Genomic DNA, 20375 nt, shown 5'->3' with positions numbered 1-20375 from the left:
GGCCAGGGTGGAGACTTCTGGGCAGTCACTGATGGCAGTAGGGGGTGTCTGGCTGTTCGGGCATCCAGTATCCGAGGGGCCCAACAGGACTGCAGCCCAGGTGATGGTCAGAGGGCCGCTGCCTCCCCTAACATTGAGGGCAAGTTTTAAGTGCTTTCCTGTTGGCTAGATCCCTACTCGTGTAGTGGGGACAGTCACTAGTGTGGCTCCTGCTAGCCTGGGGTGCAGAATGGGTCCCTACCTTCCACGGGCTAGCTGCAGCTGTCCTGTGAGCATGGCAGTGAGCTAGGGCTGTCGGGTCTCGGCCAGGGTTGGGCCTAGCACAATACTGCTTCCTTTGGCAACGAGGGCCTCCGTGGCTCTAGACTCCTCCCACATACTAGTGGGCCAGGAGATGGATGTCTGTCCTGGCCCTGCCGCGGGAATGACGCCTGAGCCTGCAAGCTCCAGGAGTGTAGAGACTGACCCTGTCGTCTCCCCTCCTGGTTCCAGAATGGCAACATCACGGAGCTGCTGCTGAAGGAAGGCTTTGCGCGCTGCGTGGACTGGTCCATCGCCGTGTACACCCGTGGGGCTGAGAAGCTGCGAGCGGCCGAAAGGTAACTGGTGGCTGCTGATGCTGGGTGGAGGGAGATGGTTCTGGGGCACAGGGCTCCACAAGCATCAACCAAGGACTTACCCAGAGTGCCCTTGACTGGGAGGGCTTCATGAGCTAAAGAAAATCACCTCCTTGCCTTCCATTGGCTGCCCGCAGGTACCTGAATGGGGCAGTGTCAGGGAGTTGGGCCCAGCTGCTTGGCTGTGGGAAGGACAATTGTCTGCCTCATGCTCCGCTCCTGGTCACAGCTGCGTGGTGTGCTCTGCTTGCAGGGGAGTCGGGTTAGCTAAGTTCCTGTGGAGGTGGGAGACTGCTGCAGCCTGCTGGGAAAGGCTCAGAGGAAGGTGATCTCCCAGCTCCCTGGCTGGCCTCTCTCCAGTCCTCCTTGGTGTCTGGTGCAGAATCCCAGAGCTGCTCTTTAAAGAGGGAGGCAGGGGCTGGGTGTGCGTCTCCTTCTCACAGCTAGTGTCCAAGCAGAGCAGATGGGAGGCTGCCTGCTGCCTTCTGTGGGTGGCTGACAGCTATGGTGCTCCCCTGCCAATGTCTCCTATCTCGGCTGAAATCTAGGGGCATCCTTCCCCCTCCATGGCCCTGGAGCACCACTCACTGCCGTAGTCTGCCTCTTGCGTGCAGCTTCGGAAGAAGGCGGATCTCTGCCTTGGAAGGAGGGGAGGGATAGCTCAGTGGTTTGAGCCTTGGCCTGCTAAACCCAGGGTTGAGAGTTCAATCCTTGAGGGGGCCGTTTGGGGATCTGGGGCAAAATCAGTACTTGTCCTGCTAGTGAAGGCAGGGGGCTGGACTCGATGACCTTTCAAGGTCCCTTCCAGTTCTAGGAGATGGGAGATCTCCATTAAAAAAAAAGGTGACCATGGAGAGGCAGGAGCTTGGCTGGTCCCTTGGCATATAGATTCCAGCCAGCTCAGGCCTGGCATCACCTGCTCTGCTCAGCTGGACGTTGCTGGCTAACGCAGCACTTGCCTGGCTGGGCTGGGAGCTGCAGATGGGCAGGATACAGTAATGGTTTGGGCCATGGCTTTCGCAATGGGGGCCTGGCTTTAGAGGCAAGTGGCTATGAGGACTCAGCTGCTCCCTGTGTGGCCTTTAATTTTCTTGCTGTCCTGATCCACTTCCTCACTGTAGTTTGGTTACAAAGGCCCATTCGGCTGCTGGGGTGACTTTGTGCCAGGAATCAGGACTGACTTAGTGCTCAGAGCAGTTGGCCTCCGTGCCCTACACACAGGCATGTCAGTCTTGGTTAGATGGGGGTCACCAGCTGCAAGGGGCTTGGCTCCATCTCCCGCAATGGCAGGCAGTAGGACAGAATGCACACCCCAAACCTACCTTTGGATGGTCAGGTATATGTTTCTGTTGCTAGGTATGCCAAGGAACGCAAGCTGAGAATCTGGAGAGACTATGTGGCTCCCACAGCTAATCTGGACCAGAAGGACAAGCAGTTCGTTGCCAAGGTGAGTGCCTTGCAGGTGAGATGTCCTGTCCTGTTCAGGCTCTCAGGACCTGAGCGGAGCATGGAAGACAGGTAGCCACAGAGCATGTGCTGCTGCTGGTTTCAAAGTGCATAAAACTTCGGGATTTTTTCCCCCATAGCTACAGATGGCACATCCCCTCCCTGTCATGTGCAGCATTGCCCAACTGGCCAGATGCATGAGGGGATTGTGATTTTCCTCTGTAGCATGGCGCATTGGTCAAGGCCAGAAGCAGGAGATGGGACTTGGTCTGATCTGGGGTGGCAGATGCTACGTCCTTGTAACTTGCAGCCAGGGCTGCTAGCACAACTGCTCATGATGAGAGGGTAATACAGTTATGCTTCCTTTCAACCCTGCCCTGAGCCACAACAATGCCACGGTGCCTGCCACAGGCTGCCCCTCAGATGCAAAGGAGGAGCTGAATCTGCAGCCAACGAGCTGTGCTTGTTGGACCCTTTGTATGTGGGAGAACTGGTCCCATGGAGCTCCCACCTACCGTTATCTGCCCACCATCCTGCTTCCTGCATGCACCATACTCTGTCTTCCCCTCCCTGTGTTGCTTCTCCTCTGTGCTCAAACCTCCCTTGATGGGAGAGTCCCAGGATGGGCTGGAGCGGGGTTGTACTGAAGAGAGAGGAAAGGGTCGAGGTGCATGAGGATCGGGTGTAGAATGGCCTGAACTGGTGGGTGAGTGTGCATAGAGTGGAGAAGTTTAATCCTCCAAGCTTGAAATAGCGGGTTTTGCTCCACCCTGTGGTCATTGGTGAGTAGTGCAGGGACATTTCAACTGCTCCTACAGTGCTGTGGCCAGCAGAGGGCTGCCTGGGCTCATGGTAATGCTTATTCTGGTAAAGTTCATTTCCTTCAGTTGTGTTGTAGCGTGAACCCTTCTGCAGCCACCCCCTCGCCTTCCTTTCCAGGGCTGCCTTGACACGGGGATAATGGAACTCCAGCGTTACTGCAGTCTGGGATGGAGGAACCCTGAGTTTCAGAAGGGTTCAATCTCCCTTCCAGTCAGGGAATAAAGAGAGCTTTCCCTTGGGGGCAGATTATCTCAGGACTGCCTCTGCTGCAGGATTTCTTGCACCTTCCTCTGAATCTGCTTGCCCTGAGCGAGATGAGCCACAGATCTGATCTGTGCCTGTATTCCTTGTTCATCCTGCGTGTATTGCAGTCACCGCAAACAGCCCCAGCTGAGGTCAAAGCCCCATTGTGCTAGGAGCTGTACAGACCTAGTGAGCGACGACCCCTGCCCCGGGGAGTTCATGGGCTAAACACAACACAAAAGATGGCGGTGGGGAGAGGGGAGAGGACTTGCCTAAGGTCACAGAGCAGGTCAGTGTCGACTGAGGTTAAAACCAAGCCCTTTCACCCTCTTCCCTGGTGCCCTACTCTTCTGTGCCTGTGGAGTCTCTAGCGCTAGCGAAGCATTGCCTGGGAGGTGCTGTGTGCGCTCCGGCGCTGTAACCTGCCGAATGCAGTCTGTAAATATTTCATACTGTGTAACCACATCAGCCTGCTGCTTGGTGATTGGGAAGTGGTGGGAAAGCCACTAGATGGTGCTGTTGGCATGTAGTTAGGCTCTGGGAAAATATGCATGCAGCTGGGGAGGTTTAATTTGGCTGGAAATGCCTGAGAAATGGGCAGCCCGATTTCTTGGAAAGTAACCCCCAGGTCTCGGTTCCTCCCCCACTCTTTGGGGATGCTCTTGGCCCTCTCTGGGCGGAACCTCCTTGCCTCTCCCCCTTGCAGCCTGCCTCTAGGTTTCCAGCCCCTGTAAACTGTCTTGGAAATGGAATTACAGCCTCATTATCAGCCTCGACTGTCAATCAGCCGCAGGATGTTCTCCTGCTTGGCATTCTCCTGTGCATCTGTAGGAGAGACCGCACTGGGCGGTGAGGAGTCTGCTGTGTGCAGGAGTGGTTGGGCTGTCACCGATCAGAACACTCTGTGCTCTCCAACAGCCCGCACCTGGAGGAAAGGAAACAGTGCCAGGAACAATCAGGCAGTGCCACTCACCAGCACATGCTCCATATGTGGGCATTGTGCTTACCCCATGTACCTTGGGCAGTCCTAGGGCAGCAGCTTAGCATGAAGGGCTGGAGGAGGACTCAGTGGCTCTGGGAGTTAGGCTAATGCCCATAGTCACTGGCTCCTTAAGACTACAAGAGCTCATCTCATATCTTGCTACCTCTAAAGCACAATGCAGGACTCGTCTGAGTGCACAGGTCTACCCTAATTAGCGCAAGAGATGTTCTGGTGGCTGAGTCTCTTCTGCTATCCTGTTGGGATGTTGCCACCCCAAGACAGCAGCTCTGGAATTGCATCCTTGCTGAAGGATGCGTAGAGCACAAAGTCCTCCCAGGATAATGTGGAGGCTTTAAATCCTTGTGTCCAGCACCTAGGCGTGGCAATGAGGCACTAAAAACCATAGAAATGTAGGTCTGGAAGGGACCTTGAGCGATCCCCTAGTCCAGCCCCCTAGACCTTCCCTGACAGGTTTGTGAACCTGATCTTAAACTTCCAGTGATGGGGATTCCACAGCCTCCCTTGGGAGCCTCTTCCAGAGCTTAGTTACCTTTAGAGTAAGAACGTTTTTCCCGATGTCGAACCTAACTCTTTTGCTGCAGATTAAGCCCATTACTGCTTGTCCTGCCTTCAGTGGCCATGGAGAACAGTTGATCTCATCCTCTTTTTATATCAGCCCTTCACATTTGAAGACTGTTCTCAGGTCCCCACTCAGTCAACTTTTCTCAAGACTAACCATGCCCAGTTTAACCTTTCCTCGTAGGTCAGATTTTCTAAACCTTTGATCACTTTTGCTGCTCTCCTGTGGACTGACTCCAGTTTGTCCACCTCTTTCCCAAAGTGTGGTGCTCAGAACTGGATACAGTACTCCAGCCGAGGCCTCGCCAGTGCTGAGCAGAGTGGGACAACTACCTCCCATATCTTGCATACATTGCTCCTTTTAATACATCCCAGAATATTAGCCTCTTTCACAACTGCATGAGAGTGACTCCTATTCAATTTGTGATCCACTAAAACCCCCAGTTCCTTTTCAGCAGTGCTACCACCTTGCCAGTTAGTCCCCGGTTTCTAGTCATGCATTTGATTTTTGCTTCCTAAGTGTGGTACTTTGTATTTGAATTTCATCTTGTTGATTTCAGACCCATTCTCTAATTAGTCAAGGACCTTTTGAATTCTACTCCTCTCCTCCAAAGTGCTTGCAACCCCTCCCAGCTTGGTTTCATCTGTGTATTTTATAATCATATTCTTCACTCCATTATCCAAGTCATTAATGAAAATATTTAGTACCGGAGCTAGGACTGACTCCAGCAGGACCTCACTAGATACGTCTTCCTAGCTTGACAGAGACCCATTGATAACTAGAAACTGCTGGTTAGTGTGTGCTTCGGCAGGGAGGGAAACCGATTCCAACCGCAGGGTGGGGCTACTTGACAGAGCGATGCTGGAGTGAGTACGCAGACCTAACAGAGCGATGTTGGAGTGAGTACGCAGACCTAACAGAGCGATGTTGGAGTGAGTTCACAGACCTAACAGAGCGATGTTGGAGTGAGTTCACAGAGCTGGGTACGAGACCTTTGCCAAATCTCATGCTGGATACTCAGCCTTGGAGACTGAGGTCCTCTTATCATTGTCTAATCACAAATCCCTTCCATGGTTCAACCTTTACCTGGTGGGGAGCAGAGAAGGTTGGACTGAGACTTGAAGGCCAAACGGACCTGTCTGACCTCATGCGTTGCACTGGCCAGACACCCTTACTCAGTGATTCCTGCTCCCAGCACAGAACTTCGGATTGAGCCTGGAGCGGATCTTGAGGCTGCACAATGGTTAACAGCCCTCGCTGTTAAATTTCTGCACCTTTGCTTGATCCACGTAGTTATTGGTGCTCCTGCTGTAGCTGCTGACAAGTGGAGCAGTTAGCTTTTGGTGGCTCATGGGATGAGGACCACGTGTTCAGAGGGAACCGGCCTGACCCCTTCCCCCAGCTCATTGCATAAGCCTTTGAGGAGATACTGCTTCATTCAGGTTGAGCTGCGCTTGCCATCTGCCCCAATACAGTGCCGTGTGCGTGCTCCGATCCTCTTGCATTCTGGCTTTCAGCTGCTGAGCCTGGGAGGAACGCCTGGTCCTGCGGACCCTTTCCCACAGGCTTGTGGAGTAGTCACCCCAGGTCATAGCACAAGGCAGCAGCGGTCTTGCAACAAGGGGCATTGGAATGCAGCAATGCAAATGCACCATGTTCGGCTCCTGTTCTTGGTTATACTGGCAGGAGGCTGTCCGAAGTGTGCCAATGGTATAGTCTAGTGTGGCAGTTGCCGTGCCCTCTGGGGTGAACACGGGGGTATTCAGTGCATTAACTCCTGCCAGGCTGGAAAACAGGGCACCTTGCTTGTGAATTTAACCTGTCCCTTCGGCCCATGCACCACCTCATCCACTGGAGCACGCCCATAGGTCCCAGTGCCAGAACATGAGCCCCAAGAGGCAAAATTCAGCAGCAAAGGTCCCTCTCTGCCCATGGCGGGGACTGACTTGGGGAGCGCAGTATGAACGTGGCTGCAATTCTTTAATTGAAGGTCTCTTGCTTGGCAGGTGACTGGGCTCTTTGACCTTCTTGAGATGGTTGAAGAAATGTCCTCCTGGGGTAGGCCGGTGCCTTCTTACCAGGGGGTGATGCCTGCTCCTTGCATTTGGGAGATGCCCATCACTGTCTTATTTGGGAGCCCTTTACGTTGGAAATGAATGAAATGAACCAAGGCAAGTGTCTCCACCCCTCCTTTCTCAGAACCGCCTCCTCGTCTGGGGTAGCTGCAGCTGGGCCTGGACTGACACCACCACGGAGTTGGGAACAGGTCTGATGTCTGGCGTGATCTCTGGCATCTCTGAATGCCACCACCTAGAGCATGCCAGGAATGCCCTGTCCTGGGCAGTGCCTCCCGAGTATGACCTAGGGACAGCTGCCATCCCAAGGTCCCCGGGGAAGAGATGGCTTCGAACATCTCTGGCCCTAGACCCATTTAGGGTTTTTGAAGATATAAGGGCCATGTGTTGGGCCAGGAATGGACTAGGCAACCAGCCTACGATGCAGGCCTCTCTTCTCTCACTGTCCTTCCCCATGTAGAATATATGTTTACGCGCCACTCCCAGGTGGTCTGTGGGACCAGGGGAGTTCATCTAGCCTGTGCCTAGTTATCCACATGCAACAGCAGGACCATGCCAGTGTACAGAGACCTTGGAACAGCCATATCGTGCAGGTTCTCTGGGTACATCTACACTGTCATTAAAAAAAAAACCAAACACACAAGGCAGAGTCTCAGAGCCCAGGTCAACTGATCTGGGCTTGGGCTGGGGGTTAAAAATAGCAGCGTAGATGGTGGGGCTCAGGCTGGAGCCGGGGCTCTGAGACCCTCTCCATCATGGGGGGCCCCAGAGCCTGGGCACCAGCCCGAGCCCAAAAGTCTACACTAATTTTACAGTTGACCCAGGCCAGCCGTGACCATGCTGTGGGTCTTATCACAGTGTAGATTTACCCTCTGGGGATAGATAAAGTGCCTTTCACACAGTCTTCTGGCCGGCCGACTGTCCTCCCCTCTTGTAGGGTGCCATGGCACTTGAGTGAGAGCTGCTTGGGCAGGGCAGCTTTGAGGTGGGTCCCCTCCTGAGTCTGGAAAGCAGCCATTGCTGCCCTGAATCCCTAGCTCTTAAATGGAAGGCAGAGAAAAGCCCAGTTAGAACCAGCCCCTGGCCTGTGTCAGCACGTCCCTTGTAGGGTATTGTCTGGTCCGTGGCTGACTCCAGAGAGTCGACTCCAACTTTGCTGGAAGGATTGGTTGGCCCGACATGGGACTTGGGAGGGCTGGAGGTGGGGAGGGCACTGGAAATGGCCCTCTTCTGTCTCTCTCTCTCTCTCTCTCTCCCCCTTCCCCCATTTCTGCTGAACGTTTCCTGGTGTCTGGAGGTGAGGGGCAGGCTGTTCGGAGTGGGGGGAGCAGAGAAGAGTGTCAGACCCATGTAATTCTACTGGGGTGCTCACTGGTGTGTCGGAGCTGGTGAGGCTCAGGGTGAACTGTCACAGACAGGACTAGAGCTGGGTGACCTTGGCTAGGGCCTCATCCCTGCACCCTTCAGCCTTCCGAGAGGCTCTTGGGTGCTGGCACTGGTTTGCCTAGGAGAGCTCCCCTTGGGAGGGACAGGCCCCAGTCCTTGCTTAGCTGGCAGCCCTGGGGAGGGAGGATGAGGGAGAACTCTCCCTGTCTCTTTGGGTTAGGGGGAAAGCACGTTAACTTCACAACGGTTAGCTGAACTTACATCTGAAAAGTTGGCTTCTTGTAGCGGTGTGCTGGCTCTGCTGCCTTTTGCATGTCGTTTTTGCTGATCGCTGCTGTTTCCTACCATATGGTCCCCTGGGCATGTGGCTGGCTTCCCCTCCCGCGCTGCGCCGATTCCAAGAACCTGCCTAGTGTTCTTACAGAAGGTTTAACGTGTGCATGGCCGACAGCTGAGCTCTGATGCTGAGAGAACAGTCCAGAGGGCTGGGAGGGCCCCGGAGTCTGGCCTCATCCAGGAGAACCCCAACCGAGGGCTGTGCTTAACTTGCATAGCCAGATGCTGGTGGCTGGTTGAGTGATGGCACCTGTGGTCAGGGCTAGGCGTGGTCTTGAGGCATGGGCCGGAACTCAGGAGATAGGAGTTTCCCCCAGCTCTGCTGCTGACCACAGGCAGGTAATGCTCCCTAGACCTCCGAACCCCTCTGTAACATGGGGATATTTCTTCCCCCTCCCCCCTTCTCTTGTCTGTTAGATTGTAAACTGCTGGCTAGGGCATTGCATTCCCTGCTCTGTCGGTGACCTTGGCCAAGTCACTTCCCCTCTGTCCCCCCCATCCCTTTTGTCGTCTCGTTGGGGCAGGGCCTGTCTCACTGCCTCAGAGTGCCCCATGTGGAGCCCTGCTCTTATCTGGGGTCTGTAGGTGTGGCTGTAACACAAATCATGGTCTCTCCAGGCCACATCTCTGTACAAGGTGCTGCGCTAATGGTAGAACTCCGCAGGCAGCATCTGACCGGCTGCACTTCGGCTGCTCCTGGCTTAGCCTGAAGCTCGGCCCCTTAAACTCGACGGCCCCCATTGCCTTACCATGTCCTTGACTGGTAACACCAGACTTCTGTCTTCTGCTAACATGCCACTTCAGCAGAAATGTGCCACTCAGCGTTTCGGAAGCAAGCCCTGGGAAGCCCCTGAGCGGCACCAATTTTGCAGTGTCAATTTTTGGTCCCTCTTTCCTTGCTGAGAATTGTAAGTGACAAGGAAAATCAGGACAAATGTCTGAGTGCTTTAAAGTGCAGGAGCTTAAATGGATGTTCGGCACATGCGTCGCGCCTTGCGAGCCTCCTACGGAAGGTGTTTTATAAACACTCATCAATCCTCCCAATGCCCCGGAGAGGTAGATAAGTACTCGCTGTCTCTCAGATGGGGGAATTGAGCTGGGGGCAGAACCAGCGGGCTTCCCTGTGCTATACCTGCCAGATCACACCATACACGCCTCTGCCTGGCATGGGACTTTCACACTGGAATGTGTATCGCAATGTCTGCGGAGCACACTAATGAAACCTGACCTGACCAATGCTGCAAAAGCTGATTGCTTTATTGCTTACGCCATCTCCGGGCTTGGCAGCCACTTGTTCCACTGACAGTAATGACATAAGGGTTTGGGGGAGGAGGGGAGAAAACCTTGCTTAGTTGACACTGTAGTATCGTGTTACAGGCAGTTCTTCAGACCATGGCAAATTGGCTTTGGATAATTTCAGATCCTGCTGTCATCGTGTTCAGATGATGGTACGAAAGTGAGAGCACTGATTATTTTTTTGGTTATTTGAAAAGCGTTAGGAGTTCTGGCCCTAAATAATAGGTTTTAATTTGTCAGATAAACAGTGGGGTGTGTGGGAAGGAAAAGTAGCGGAAATAATCTCTAAAGGATTAAAGAGGCTATTTCTTCTTCTGAGTGCCCCTGCGTATATCGTCAACTCGCAGCCTGAATGCACTGGGGGTCTGTCCTGTACAGAGCTAACTGTTACTAGCACTTAGTTTTTGGTGTGGAATGTATTTGCTACCAAGGTTCTGCACTGAAGTGCCCATGTTGGGAAATGCAAAGTTGAGGTGGTTACCTCTGCCCCTTGTTCACATGCCCTGTGATAGCTTTAATCAGGTGAGCAGGCTGCCTTTCACTCCGAAGTGTTCAGGGCAGCTGCCTTTAGTTGCCGTTCAGGGGATGACAGCTAGCTTCCAGACTCGCTCATCAGCAGATTGAGGGGCTGAATCTGCCAGCCCTGTCTTCTCGATTGCTGTTATACTGAACATACAGTGCTGAGATTTTGGGTGCCCTGAGGATTAATCTGGATTTTTCACAAGGTGCTGAGGATTCACATGACAATCTGTGCCCCTGAACGTACCTCAGGTTAGACACTCACGTTCACTAGTCACTTGAGAAAAACCACGGCCAGTACGCCAACATCCAGCTTATCCTTTACATCTCATTGTTTGTGCTGGTGTATTCAGTAGAGTGCACGCAAGGGGCTGTTAGGGTTGTGCATGCTGCCTTTTTGCATTTCCTGGCTTTAAGTGCTGGCATGTGCAACAGCAGCCTTCTGTTAATGGAGTTTTTATGTGGAAGTTCCTGGGGTATCAAAAGGGAAATGGTGGAAGATAATAGGCTAGAGACCAGCAGCTCACTTGAGGTGCTCAGGGCTCTGACAGAGCTCTGCCTCTTTCCAGGAGTGTCCCTATGGGTGCCCCACATCAGCTGCTTGCTCCCTGGCTGGGGGAGTAGTCATGTGCCGAGCAGCTGATGTGGAGCACCCATAGGGACTTGCATCTTGAAAAACTCTTGCTACTGCACAAGGGATGTTACTTAGCCTTCAGTGCACATCTGTTAAAGCCAGTCTTAATCTGTTCTAACATTGATCTATTGTAGATGCAAATAAACCTAATACGACCATTAATCTCCTAAAGCACATGTTCAATAGCACAGTAAATACAGGTGCATTAAATAGCCTTGCCTCACTCACTGTGACACCATAGGGCACGACAGTTACTACTCGGTAAAGGGGCAGGGCTCCCCACTGATCGTGCACCCATGGAGCCCTGCCTCAGTCAGTATGCGAGTTTGCTGTAGATTTCGCTAACAGTTCATCTAGGGATGCACACGTTTGCTTTGCAGAATGAGGAGAACTGTTTCAAAAAACAACAAAACTGCCCATCTGCAATGGAGACTCTCCAGACCTTGGCCAAATCTGACCCAACTTTTTGTGGAACGTGCCAAGTCACATATCCCTGTGGGCTGTTTCCCTGCCACAGCTCAGCTCTGAGTTTGGTGTCGCAGCCGGTCGAAAGGGCAGCTCTCTCTCTCTGTGTTCTGCTCCTGTTTGCTCTCAAAATGGCTGAACTGTCCTTGTGTGCACACGCTCCCTCCCCACCCAAAATTCACGGTCAGGCTGGAAAACATCAGCTTGCCAGGTGACACTTCCAGGAAGGGGTGAGCAACAGCTGTAGAGGTGTGAGCGGAGCTGTGCAGGCGATCAGCGTGCTCTTCTTCAGGTCTGGGAAAGGTGTGCTCCGCATCACAGCTAAATGCAAGACCGAGCACAGGGTGTAGTCAAAGTAGTTAGCACTTATTGTAAGGAACCATTCTAGGTAGAAAGAAGAAAAGGAGTACTTGTGGCACCTTAGAGACTAACAAATTTATTAGAGCATAAGCTTTCGTGGACTACAGCCCACTTCTTCGGATGCATCCGAAGAAGTGGGCTGTAGTCCACGAAAGCTTATGCTCTAATAAATTTGTTAGTCTCTAAGGTGCCACAAGTACTCCTTTTCTTCTTTTTGCGGATACAGACTAACACGGCTGTTACTCTGATTCTAGGTAGAGTGGCCCGTTACCACCTCTGCAGTCGTAGGACAAAGGGGGGGTCAGTGGGTTACAGATTGTTGTAATAAGTCATAAATCTAGTGTCTGTTTAGTTCTTGAACTTTAGTGTCTAACAGAGTAATGAATTCAAGCGCCCAGTCTCGTCTTTTGAATATGTTGTAGAGGTTTCCTTTGAGGGTCAGGACTGATGGGTTCAGACAGTGATCGGAGTATCTTTCCCAGACCTGAGGAAGAGCTCTGTGTGGCTCGAAAGTTTCTTTCCAACAGAAGTTGGTCCAGTAAAAGTTATTACCTCACCCACCTTGTCTCTCTAATATCCTGGGACCAGCACAGCTACAATTACACTTACACCTAGGCCTTGGCTACACTTGCGAGTTACAGCGCAATAAAGGACCCCGGGCACACTAGCTCATTCCCCGTCAACACTGGCAAGGCATGTAGAGCTCTCTGACTCTGCGGCTACAGCGCTGCTGGTGAGAGGAATAACGTTTGCTGCGCCCCAGCGCCAGTGTGAATGAGGTGTTGCGTTACTGTGCTCTGATCGGCCTCCGGAAACCTCCCATAATCCCCTTAAGCCAAGTGGCCACTCTTGTCATCATTTTGAACTCCTGTAGGAATGTGGAAATGTCCTTTCAAAGCTCTGTTTCTGACAGCATGCAAGCCGTTACTGTGGAATGCTGTGTGAGAGAGAGGGGCCCGGGGGAGGTCTGCTGTCTGAACTTACAAGACAGCATGCTGACATGCTGTCAGCCCCCCAAAAACCCACTGTCTCTCCTCCCACGTTACACACAACACACTCCCTGTCACACTCCACCCCACCCCTCCCATTTGAAAAGCACGTTGCAGTCACTTGCATGCTGGGATAGCTGCCCATAATGCACCACTCCCAATGCTGCTGCAAGTGCCGCAAATGTGGCCATACCAGTGCGCTTGAAGCTGTCAGTGTGGACAGACTGCAGCGCTTTCCCTACTGCGCTCTACAAAGGCTGGTTTAACTCAAAGCGCTCGACATCTGCAAGTGTAGCCTTGCCCTAAGTCTTCTGGTCTTGTGATTAGTTAATTGAGTACACCTGGCGATTTCAGTGTTTTCAAACCCTGTGGTGATGAGGTTCTTGAAAGGAGTCACTTGTCTCCACCCACCAGTTAGAGCCGATTCCTTTGTGGGACATTAATACTGTCTTAGCAGCTCTCCTGGGGCCTCCATTTGAGCCTCTGGCCTCCTTCTTTGTGTCAGAAAACTGCCTTCCTTGTGGCAATGTTTGCCAGGAGGGTGGCTTTGTTGCAGGCTTTGGTGGTAGAGCCCCCTTACATGCAGTTTTTCCAATGACCAAGTAACCCTGTGGCCACACCCTACATTTTTGTCTAAAGTAGCTTCCCAATTTCACTTGAACCAAGCTACATATTTACCATTGTTCTTCTCTAAGTCGTGTTCTACCCCAGAGGAACAGCGTCTTCAAATGCTGGATGTCAGGTGAAGTTTAGCTTTTTATCTGGATAGGACCAAACGTTTGTTTCTCATATGCAGACCCAAGGAAGGGTCAAGCAGTCTCATCACGGCCTGTCTCCAGGTGGATAACTTCCTGTATCGTGACAGCACACACAGTAGCCCGAAGAATAGGAGCTCATGCCATGAGAGCCCAGGCAGTGTTGATGGCATTCCTACACTGGACATTTGGAGGGCTGCCACTTGGTCCTCTGGGCCATCCCTGCTGAGTCCAGAGCGGCTGCAAATGTTGGGGACGCAGTCCTTATTTAAATAGATGCCAAGTCCCACCTCCTGGGAGTACTGTTCGGGAGGCAGTTAAGTAAAATACACAGCTGTATCTACTCAAAGCAAAACTTTACCTGCCTGTAACTCGTGTTCTTGGGGATGGATTCCACGACCCAGCCTCTGTGCTTCTGGTGGTTGGTGCTGAGGGAACGCTGTCCTTACATCACCAGGGAAGGGGCTAGGACTGTGCGGCAGGAATGCTGCCCCTGTGGGCTGCTAGGCAAAGTTCTTTGGCTGGGTGCACACACCCAAGCAGAATACATGGCTCTCGCATCTCGAAGAACAACACTTACAGGCCAGTAACCGTTTTGTCCTACCAGTCTCCTTCCTGCCCCACCCGTTGCAAGAGAGAGTAGCTGGCACTCAGAATAGATGGTGTCTCCTGCAGTCCGTGATGGAGATGGAGCTTGTGCTTATGGCTGAATGGTGGACTCCCAGGTTTCTTCTGCCTGCCCCATGACTCCTTAGGGGACTGCTGCCCATGCATGTTGTCAAGTATCAGGGGGTAGCCGTGTTAGTCTGTATCTACAAAAACAACAAAGAGTCTGGTGGCACCTTAAAGACTAACAGATTTATTTGGGCATAAGCTTTCGTGAGTAAAAACCTCACTTCTTCGGATGCACCATGCAGTCACCCCAGCTCCTACTGGCTGTGGAGCAGGAGACAAAGCGTGGGCCTCTGATTCCCCTGGCTAGCATGGCTGACCGTGCTATTGCCGTGGGTTCATTCATCCGGCCTCGGGGCAGGGCACCTGCGTTAGCGCATGGTGTTGTCTAGCTGTTTGCAATGGGAGTTCCCCAGGACTCTGTTAGTCACTGCAAGAGCCATTGACAGACTCTAGCTCAATTGCCATGGAAATCTGCCTGGCACAGGGCATGCGCCGGCATGTTTTATTACAGTAGTGCCAGCTGCACCCAGAGCCCTGCTGTGCTGTGTGCGCGGTACACGCTCTTGAGGACACAGTCCTTGTGCCGGTCTGCACAGATGAGATAAGGGAGGTGGGGGGAGTTGAGCAGAGGCGCGGGGGGGATGGACTTGCCCCAAGGCGTGCTGACAATAAACCCAGATCTCCCGAGTCCTAGCTGTGCTGCTGCTCTCTGAGCAGGAAGGTCCCCCAGGGTACGTCGGCACTGGAATAAGACCTGCAGTACAGCCGTGACTAGCCCAGGTCAGCTGGGATCGCCATGCGAGGGTACAGATTGCTGTGTGGACGTTTAGGCTTGGACTGGAACTGGGCTCTGGGACCCTCTTCCTCATGGGACCCCAGGGCTCAGGCTCCAGATGCAGCCCAGATATCTACATGGTAATCTTACAGCTTTGTGAGCCCGGGCCAGCTAACCCGGGCCAGCCTCCAGGGATTAATTGCCGTGTAGAGCAGGGGTGGACAAACTTTTTGGCCCGAGGGCCACATCTGGGTATGCAAATTGTATGGTGGGCCATGAATGCTCATGAAATTGGGGCTGGGGTGCAGGAGGGGGTGAGGGCTTAGGGGTGGAGCCAGAAATGAGGAGTTCAGGGCGCAGGAGGGGGCTCTGGGGCAGGGGTTTGGGGTACGGGCTCCATCTGGAGGTGTGGGCTCTCGGGAGTGGGAGGGTGCTCTGGGCTGGGGCAGGAGATTGGGGCATGGCAGGGTGAGGGCTCTGGCTGGGGGTGCAGGCTCTGGGGTGGGGCTGGAATGAAGGTTTGAGGTGCAGGAGGGTGCTCTGGGCTGGGACTGAGGGGTTCAGATGGCAGGAGGGGGATCAGGGCTGGGGCAGGGGGTTGGGGCACGGGAGGGGCTTCAGGGGTGCAGGCTCTGGGCGGCACTTACCTCAAGCAGTTCCTGGAAGCAGTGGCAGGTCTTCCCTCTGGCTCCTATGCAGAGCTGCGGCCAGGCGGCTCTGCGCGAGGGGAGACATGCTGCTTCTTCCGGGAGCCACGCAAAGCCGCAGCACGTGTGCACAGAGCGGACCCCGACCGGAGCGTGGGAGCAGGGCTAGCTTCAGGCCCTGCTCCTGAGCGGGAGCTCGAGGGCCACATTAAATCGGCTGGATGTGGCCCGTGGTTTGCCCACCCCTGGTGTAGAGGTACCCCAGTGCCACGCTGCCTTGATGGAGTTCTTGGTCGGTCGGTTACACAGTGCACTGTGCTTTAGGCTGACAGGTTCTGCTCTGAGGAGCTAACAGGCCAAGGTGGGAGATGCTCAGGTACCCTGGTGGTGATGGACTAGCCAGGGTGGAGCACCTGGGGGAGGGAAGGTGGGGAAGTGGGAGAAGACCTAGAGCAATAAGGTCACCGGCTTCTCTGGTTAGTACAATCCCTGGAGAGGGACTGCAATAAATGAAGGGAAGGGCTGGGGTCTCCTGCAGGGGGTGGAGGCCTGGCAGAGCGGGTCTAGGGGGGTTCAAATATAGGGGGCAGTTCAGCTCTGCAGGCCTGGCAGGTGAAGACAGTGAGTGTTGGCTGGAGGTGGCTGGTGTGGTAAGTGGCTATTCTCCAGCGTTGTGACCGGGTTGGAAGATGCGGGGGGTCAGCGGAGGAGCAAGCAGCTGCCGCAGCTGAGATCTGGCGAGAGGAGTTGGTGGGGGAATGGAGATGGGTAGGGAATAAAGCCATCAGGATGGAGCCATGGTAAGGGGGAGGCAGAGAGGCTCCTAAAGCACTGAGTCTGGGGGGTGGGGGCACAGGGCAGCGAGCTGCTGTATAATTTTCTGTAGATTCAGTCCATCAGCATTTCCGCTACTGCAACTCCCTGGCAGTGTCTCTTAACTACTCCACTAAGCTTCCATGGATCCAGAGAGCTAGGGTCAGGTTTCTCTTGCTTCAGGAAGCTGGAGTGTCCTCCACCCCTTGCTTGGCTTCCTAGCCCTCTGCTTCCCACCCTCCGTCACCTTGCCAGGCTCTCAGAACTCTCCACGGGCTCATTCCACTCTGCTGCTCTGCATTCGCATCCCCTTGCTCTGCTCCTCCCATCCTGGCCTCTGCCCCATCTCCTGCAGCTCTGCACACCTGGGGAATTGTCCCTTGCTCGTGCTGCCCTGCGTAGCTGGTGCTTTCCTCCCTCTACTCCTTCAGTCCCTCTGAGCCACCAAATCGTTTCCTCCCCATGTTCTGCTTCTAAACACTCCTTTGTTCTCTAGTTTGTCACTCCCTGCAAAGGCCTTCATGCTGTCGTGTGAAGGCTGCACTTTGTATATTAGAGAATACTAGTTTCCTGCAGTTGTCCTGGAAAGCTCCTGCGTGTCGCTCCTCGCTGGGCGATTTAAAAGCTGCTGTTTGTTCTCCTGTATAATAACTTATGGGAAAAACTGAATGCTAAGGCTGGAGGAGTTTGTTCTGACTGCTCCAACCTGCCGGTAATGCAAGAGTCGGTCAGCATGCATATTAAATGATACGTACTTCTAATTATCAAGGGCTGCATATACCTAGCAACTGCACGATCATATTGCCATAACCCTCCTCACGTCCCTTCCTTACTGTATCTACTCCAGCCACCATGTCCCGTGTCAGTTCAGGTCAAGTACAGCTCATCTGGCTGTTCTCGAAGCCTCCTCACATTCTTTTGGGCTCTGTAGAAATAAATAATACGCGTGGCAACGATGTAATGCAGCTCAGGATTTTCCCTGCTGGATCAGCCCCATAGCCCACTCAGCTTGGGGTCCCGCCTCCAATGCTGGCCTCTCCTGATGCTTCAGAGGAAGGTGAAAACACATGTATGTGCCTGGTCTGTTGTGCAATGTTGTACAGAGAGGGTGGGAACCCTTCCTGACCCCTACAGCAATGTTTATGCCCAGAAGCATGAGACTTGATTACTCTCCTCTTAGCATGCTGCCTGCTTCGGGGAGGGTTCTGTCAGCAAAACCAAAAAGCCAGGTCCCAGAAGGGGGTGAGGCCATTGGTAATAAAGCTCCCTGGAGGGCTGTTATCTCGGCTGAAGGAAGCACAGACAATCCTTAGTGTCTGTTTTAATTTTGATTCATATAATCCTGTTATCCCTTTGACTAAGCACGTTTTGAGAGATTGATGTGCTTGCTGGGGCAAAAGGGCTGCGAGTTACAAAAGTCTGTTCCTTTTTATTTCTCTCCCATTCCCCACGTGTATGTGGTGGAAGTCGCAAGGCTTTGGAGAGCTCCCGATTCTGGGTGAGAAGGGTCTGTAAGGCTTGCAAATGTCTGCTCGCACACTTGCCCAAGGCACCTGGATTTCTTTAATTGGTAAATAAGATGTTCATTTTTATCAAGATGTGGGGGTGGATGGGTAGATTTTTTTACATTGGAACTTGGTAAATATTTGTGCCAGTTCTGCAAATCCCATCTAGACATGCGTTAGCCTCGATGAAAATCACCTGAATTTTGCTGCAGTTCAGATCAGATCAGAACTGTAACGTTGCATATGATAAAAATAGCTAAACAATTAAAATAAAAAGCCTTGCAGCATGTGTCCCACTCTGGGCTACTGGAATCCTGCCCTGCTTTGCCACCAGTCTTCCTAGTGTTCGGTTTGTTTGCTTTGGTCATCCCTGGAAGCCCCAGCCCAGATGAGAGTCCCAGTGTATTAACCACTGTACAAACATGTAAGAGACAGTCCTTGCCTCACGCTGGCTGCGTTCCAGGCCCCCACCGCTCCACAAGTAAGCTCATCTCAATTACTGATATCTTCATGTGAGCGCTCTGCCTGTATTGATATCATGGTACCTAAGGGCTTCATTCCAGACGCCAGACCCCGTGTGCTAGGCACTGTACATGCAGAGAGAGGAATAGCACAGGGTCCTGTAAAATCTTGGCTGCCGGCTTGAATTTGCTCTCTTATTGCCTGCTGAGAGACTCGAATGTTACCAGTGCCTGATGCTCTTCCAGTAGATTGAAGCAAAGTGTTCTTCCTCCTGATTGCCTTGCTGTGGGTGAGAAGTCCGGTGTCCGACATTAATAGGAGAAGGGGCCAGTCCCTGAGGTGGCAAAGTTTATGCAGGGTCATGGCCAACCCTGGCATTGTCATGCTTTTAAAGTGCCAGGGCTGTCTGCGTATGCCAGACACGGGCTGGCTGAGTTCCAGTCCTGTAGAACCAATAGCGCAGCCAAATCCTCGGGGCACTCAGGTAGGAACATTGAACAGCACGGCCACCTACTACCTCCTTTCTAACTCAGCATCATGTTCCCTATGGCAACCAGAGTGTACCGGGGCTTCTTAAAGCCTTTGGGGACTGTATTATGCCCAGTGTCACCCTCACCAGGCTTAGGGGCTGGACTGTGTTGCCGAGCACCTACAGGCTGAAGTGCCTGGGCTGAGGAAGGCCAGCGCTGGTTTTGGCGATGTCGGTGAGGTGGGTGCCTGGTGGGTTCACGTGTGTGCTGGGACCTGCAGGCTGCTGGCCTTGCACCTGGGGTTGGATGCAGCTGAGATAGATGTTGGACTCTGCTTGTGCACAACCAATATTCATCTCTGTACCTTCCTCCTCATCTCTAGGTGATGCAAGTGCTAAACGCAGATGCCATTGTGGTTAAGCTGAACTCTGGAGACTACAAAACCATTCATCTGTCCAGCATCAGACCACCTAGACTGGAAGGAGAAGGCACCCAGGTAAGGTTCCTTTGGTCCTGTGCCCTGTTTGCAGGCGAGGTGACTTACTTCAAGTGTAAATTAGGACTGAGGCTTGGGGAGGGGATGAATCCCTGAACACAGGATGGCTTCTGAGTTCCCCCATGACAGAGCAAAGCCTCTGGCTGCTCCTGGCACCTCCATTCTGCGAGGGTGTTGCCGTTCTGACTGCCCGTGTCCGTGTGTGGAGGGAGATGCTGTACGGAAGAGGTGACTCTTACCGAAAGCAGGTAGTCTCCTGAGCACCTGCTGCAGAACCCCCACAGGAAGGGGTTCCAGCGTGCCATACCCACTTGCTCTGGGATAAGGTTTTCAATCACATTCAGCGTAACCTCCCTTTGCTCAGTTTCGTCCTCTTTCTCATGGAGAAGGATCTCTGCCTAGAAGGTAAAGCAAGAGGGCTTTCTGCTTGACCTTGGGTGAGTCAATTGCCCCTTGCCACCTGTATCCGTGGCCCCTCCGTGCCCATACAGGGGATCTGTCTAACTCACAGGGAGTCCGTTTGGTTTGTGAACTGCTTTGAGACTCTGGGATGGTAGGTGCTACAGAATTGCCAAGTGTTACTTGAATGGTGTTAAAGGACTAGCCCAGGATATCGTCACTGTTAACTGGAAACCGCCAGGAGCTCTCCTCATGTTGAGGAACGTACCCCTGGTGTTGATATAAGCAGGTGTGTGCACAGTTCCAACGGAGCCCGCTTTTCCAAAGTTCCTAGCTCCTTGTATGGCTTGTCTGTAGGGGTTCTATGCAAGCGATGGGTGAACCCAGAGAATCCCAATCAGTTCAGCGACCAGTCTTTATTCCACTGCTGTTTCTCTAATATTTCTTAATTAAAAGATGAGAAATCCAAGCAATGTTACAGAGGGAATGAGTGAGAACATGTTAAATCCTCCTGGTTTTTCCTCCTTACTTCCCCTTGCTCAGCAGGGCTATGGCAACAGAGTTCCTTCAACTGGGAGGGAGACAGGGACGGGATTATTGTTTAACTGGGGGAAAATGATCATGTCTC

The 20375-nt window shown here is 52.9% G+C and overlaps 1 protein-coding gene across 1 annotated transcript in view; it reads left to right on the top strand.

The window, feature by feature from the left end:
- The window catches only part of SND1 (staphylococcal nuclease and tudor domain containing 1), a 483811-nt gene that overhangs the window by 54141 nt on the left and 409295 nt on the right, over positions 1 to 20375 (top strand). The window contains exons 8-10 of the mRNA XM_054040282.1: positions 493 to 599; positions 1974 to 2064; positions 19235 to 19348. Of these exons, the coding sequence (XP_053896257.1) occupies positions 493 to 599; positions 1974 to 2064; positions 19235 to 19348 (312 nt within the window). The remainder of the gene's footprint in view (positions 1 to 492; positions 600 to 1973; positions 2065 to 19234; positions 19349 to 20375) is intronic.

Source organism: Malaclemys terrapin, chromosome 1 (genome assembly GCF_027887155.1).
Source record: "Malaclemys terrapin pileata isolate rMalTer1 chromosome 1, rMalTer1.hap1, whole genome shotgun sequence".
In the NCBI taxonomy this organism is placed as follows: Eukaryota; Metazoa; Chordata; order Testudines; family Emydidae; genus Malaclemys; species Malaclemys terrapin.
This window is presented reverse-complemented; position numbering and strand designations above follow the sequence as displayed.